Here is a 5,271-nt window from a genome sequence, read left to right on the forward strand (position 1 = left end):
AAATTTCAAAATAAACATTAATTTTTTTTAATTTAAATAATGCACAATTATGGCTCCAATCGAATTCCAAAACGGTAACACACATTAATTTGTAACTCTATATGACATGTTTTTTCTCATATACGATGTACTCTAAGGGCATTCCCTAACGGTGTGGCCATTGAATCTCCATAAACATTTGCAAGTATAAAGCTACCCTACAGTTAAATAACTCAAATAGTTCTCTAAATTTTATAGCACTCTCGACTTGACGTGAAAGAGTCTAGATCTTTATATCTTATTCAAGAAGAAAGAGTTGATAATGGATTTTTTACAGGAACTCCCCGAACAGATATTTCGAGACATTCTACTAAGAATATCGTATGAATCTCAGTCAAAGATTAAGCAGTTGTTGAAGCCTGCCAAAGAAATGATGGAATGCTTCAAATTTTATCAAGATAGAATTAAGTTTGGGCTGGCCAATAAATATATATGTTTTCTTCAGCGTTGTGAGGTATCTATATACGATCCTATTGATCATTCATGTAAACCTTTTCGAACTGAACATGAAATCTCACACTCTTCTAAGATTATAAATGTGAATCATAAGATAGTTGTGCTAGACGGGCACTTTTCTTTAAGTCCAAAGATTTGGATATATGATTTATTATCTAGTACATGGAAGCGAGGTGCTGATATTCCAACCCCGAGTGATAGAAATAAGTATGCATGGTGTGCTTCACCCGATGGATCAATTTACATTGCAGGAGGATATGACAATATTGCTGGCCGTAAGCTCCGTGACGCAGCAGTTTATAAAGTAGATGAAGACAAGTGGGAGCTTCTTCCTCAGATGTACGAAAATGTTGGTCGGTACTGTAGAGGTTTTTTTATTGAAGGAATGTTTTATGTCCTATATCGTTATAGAACTCAAAGATTTGATCCCAACACAAGAGTATGGACAACAATAGCAAATATGTCTTTGCCTTATTCCTATTACTACGTTCTTCTATATGCATTTGGACGACTAATTGCATTTACGACCAAAGGAATAGAAGAATATGATTGGGAAGGAAGTGTATGGAGAGAAGTGGAACCGCTCCCTCAAGGCTTTACAGTTCTCCATGCCACAGTGTGGTATGATCAAATTTTCTTGCGGAGATATAGCAATTTTATGCGTCCCATTTTTTATATGTATAAACCTGGAGCAGCATTAACCGAGAGGTGGATTTCTATCGAAGAGCCAAACATTTTTCTGGAAAACTATGTCGAATCTATTGTCACAATAGAAATTTAATATATCCCTGCCCATTTCATTACTAATATCATTTGAAACATATGATTGTTCAAAATAGCTTTGAGATATCTATTCCTTTAAATCTTACAATTTGTTTTCTTCTGTCAATGTATCAAAAATTTTCAGCAATAATATCATATTTTTATTTCAGAAAATAAAATATTTTATTTATATTTCATTTTTATTTTTAAAAAACAAAAATCATTATTACTATTATTCATTTTGTACGTGTCATGATATCAATTTTTGCTGAATTTTATTAAACAATTCTATCTTGTCAATTTTTGAAACTGAATAATAAATTCATAAAGAATAAAACTTAAGGATAACAAAACCCAAACATCATGATTGAAACTTAAATTTGATGATACATTATTATAAATGATATAAATTAAAAACAAATCATCTTGCATACTTATACCTACTTTGTCAGTTGAAAAGGATAAGCAAAGACAATTACATATAAAAACATACATTTCACAATAAATAGGGTGTGTCTTTAGGTTTCTGTTGTAACTATTTTGGTAGCAATTTTGTAACTAGTGTAATGGTATAAAATTTTCTTTTCAGCTTTAATTTAACATTAAAAAAAAATCTATATTAAACCATTTAAAATTGAATATTAAAAATAATAGTGTACATTACACAAACAAATGAGAGGGAAGATTTTATAAATGAATGCTTATGTTTGGTAATAAATAACAATCTCTCAAACAATATTGTACTCCCCAAATTAATATTGGTATTAAAATCTTTAGCCTAAAAGCACTGGTTTAGCAAGATAAAAATATATAGTTACTAGGAAAATGAAAATGTGCAAGGTACTAAACAAATTTAGGTTTCTGCTGAAACTATTTTGGTAGCAATTTTGTAACTACTGCAATGGTTAATTTTGAATCTTTACACACTAAACTCTGTAAAATTTTCTTTTCAGCTTTAATTTAATATTAGAAATGAATGTTTATGTTTGGTAATAAATAACAATCTCTCAAACAATATTGTAGTCCCAAATAAATATTGGTATTAAAATCTTGACCCTACAATATTGTAGTCCCAAATAAATATTGGTAATAAATAACAATCTCTCAAACAATATTGTAGTCCCAAATAAATATTGGTATTAAAATCTTTAGCCTAAAAGCACTGGTTTAGTAAGATAAAATATATAATTACTAGGGAAATGAAAATATGCATGGTACTAAACAAATTTGTTCAAAGATCTTAAATTGAATTAATTATTTTATTGGATCATTTTACAATTCATGTTCAACTTTTAAGGCAATGTACCCTCCCAACATGTATAAACAAAATTTAAAATATAAGGAAAAAAAATAATGTGCACTCTATCAATATAAGATGAAAATGTAGATATATTTTCCATTTACTCCACTAAAACAGTTGTGCTTTCTCGATTTCAAAGTCCAACAATTTTTGAAACTAACCCAGCTTTTTTTTCTTCAAACTTGGCAAAATTTTCTGCCAAAAAATATGCAAAGACGTAGCAATTATAAGTGACATTAATATCACCTGACATAAGTTCTAGAAAGGTAAGTGAGAGTTTAAAGATAATTTTGAATTTTCCCCTCAAATTGCAGTCAGTTTCATTAATTCAGTCTCCAAAACTATTACAGGCTCAAATAACCTACACATTATGATAGCTTTCCAAATACATCATGAGAACCGTATGGAGAGAAGTGGAACCGCTCCCTCGAGGCTTTACATTCCTCCATGCCACAGTGTGGTATGAGCAAATTTTCTTGCGGGGATATAGCAATTTTCTGCGTCCCATTTTTTATATGTATAAGCCTGGAGCAGCATTAACTGAGAGGTGGATTTCTATCGAACAGCCAAACATTTTTCTGGAAAACTATGTCGAATCTATTGTCACAATAGAAATTTAATATATCCCTGCCCATTTCATTAATAATATCATTTGAAACATATGATTGTTTTCTTCTGTCAATGTATCAAAATTTTTCAGCAATAATATCATATTTTTATTTCAGAAAATAAAATATTTTATTTATATTTCATTTTTATTTTTAGAAAACAAAAATCATTATTACTATTATTCATTTTGTACATGTCATGATATCAATTTTTGCTAAATTTTATTAAACAATTCTATCTTGTCAATTTTTGAAACTGAATAATAAATTCATAAAGAATAAAACTTAAGGATAACAAAACCCAAACACCATGATTGAAACTTAAATTTGATGATACACTATTATAAATGATATAAATTAAAAACAAATCATCTTGTATGCTTATACCTACTTTCTCAGTTGAAAAGGACAAGCAAAGACAACACATAATGGCAAAAGTAAAAATAATGCAGGCTATACATGAGGCTGTGTCATTTTATGATTTGGAGAGAGTGTACAAATTCAAATTTTGGATTCAAATATTCTAAATTTTAGTTTTTTTATTTAGTTATCTAAATTAATATATATAGAGAGATTATGTTTTATATTTATCAGCACAAAAATCTAATAGAATAGTAAAAATTATATAAGCTTTAATTTATTAGATGATAGTGACACTTAGCAATATTGATTCATAAATGGAAGATTCAAAATGTTTAATGTATGTTTCAACAAATTGTAAAATTCTGAGAATCTAAATATCTATTATAAAATGAAAGTATTACTAGCTTATATATATTTAATAATATATAGAATAAGCAGAAATATATCTTTCCAGAAGCTTCTATTTTTTAATTAATTAGCGTAACCTACAATGGCATCATATAAGGGTCATTAGACTTGTCAGTGTAAAAAAAACGAAATGATCCATATTCCTATCAGTTACAAATACACATCACAATTATAAAGGGTTATAGAGATGCAGCCAACTGGAAAATTAACGCATTGAAGTTCAAGAGTCATTCATATTTCGACAGTTTCAAACGCATGACAATTACAAACGAGTGTAGATATGCATCCAACTGGATAATTAACGCATTGAAGTTCAAGAGTCATTCAATTTGCCTATGTGAGAGTGCCATATGCATTCCAATTTGAGGAGAGGCATGTTTCTTTCACCTGGGATTTGAATGGGTCATTGATAAATTTTGAATTTATAGTAGTCTTTTTATAGGCAATTCCTCTTGCTTTTCAGATTGTCGCTAAAAGGTTTAAAGCACCGAATCAATTATGGAGGCTAGCATGTTGAATATTCACCAACACCAATTCAAGAATAACATCTTTGCAGTCCTCGATAAGAATGATGGCTGAAGAAGAATTGGATTTCTTTACTCAGACCATGATTTTCCTTTTGAAAGGCATGCGAGGAGTTTCTATCCTAAAAGAGGATTTGATAGAAGAACAACCATCTAATGAGTGTGTACCAAGATGGAGACCCTCTCAGTTCTGATAGAAATGGTGCAATTCTACATCTTGTAAAAAATGGATATCACATCGCTTCTGGCAGCAGGGTTCGTTCTTTTTTTCTTCTTTTTTGAATATTTGAAGGAACTGTCTTTACACTTTGAATACATATGGCTTTTCACTATACTTATTCATTACAAGTTGCATCTTCTACTCTGCTATGCTTCGCTTCACTCGTGCAATTCTCCTTTACACTATAACAGTTACGCCTTCTTAGAAGAGAGCAATTTGTATGCTACTGAAAATTCTTGAATCCCTCTATTGACAGGATTTAATATATTTGACATAAAAAAGTATTCTTTGGGCACTTCTATTTATCTTAGATGAGCGTATTTATGATCATAATTATGATCAATCACTTAATACTAATCATAACTATGATCAATCACTTATCATAACCAAACCCTGACCTTTCCAATATTCTTAATCTAGACTCAATTCCCTGGCCATAACCTAACCCTAAACTAACCTAGGTAATCCTAATAATGATGTAAACCCTAACTATTATCCTAATCCCAATCTTAAACCCTATCTTAAACCATTACCCTAACCCTAACCATGATTCAAACCCTAAACCTAACCATAGTCCTAAGCCCTAACTCT

The 5,271-nt window shown here is 30.0% G+C and overlaps 1 protein-coding gene across 1 annotated transcript; it reads left to right on the plus strand.

The window, feature by feature from the left end:
• Positions 1-301: 301 nt before the first annotated feature.
• On the plus strand, positions 302-1,276 carry LOC131036451 (F-box/kelch-repeat protein SKIP11-like). The gene has a single exon (XM_057968340.2). It carries the CDS (start codon positions 302-304, stop codon positions 1,274-1,276), a length of 975 nt encoding a protein of 324 aa, XP_057824323.2.
• Positions 1,277-5,271: the final 3,995 nt, after the last annotated feature.

Source organism: Cryptomeria japonica, chromosome 7 (assembly GCF_030272615.1).
Source record: "Cryptomeria japonica chromosome 7, Sugi_1.0, whole genome shotgun sequence".
Classification (NCBI taxonomy): Eukaryota; Viridiplantae; Streptophyta; class Pinopsida; order Cupressales; family Cupressaceae; genus Cryptomeria; species Cryptomeria japonica.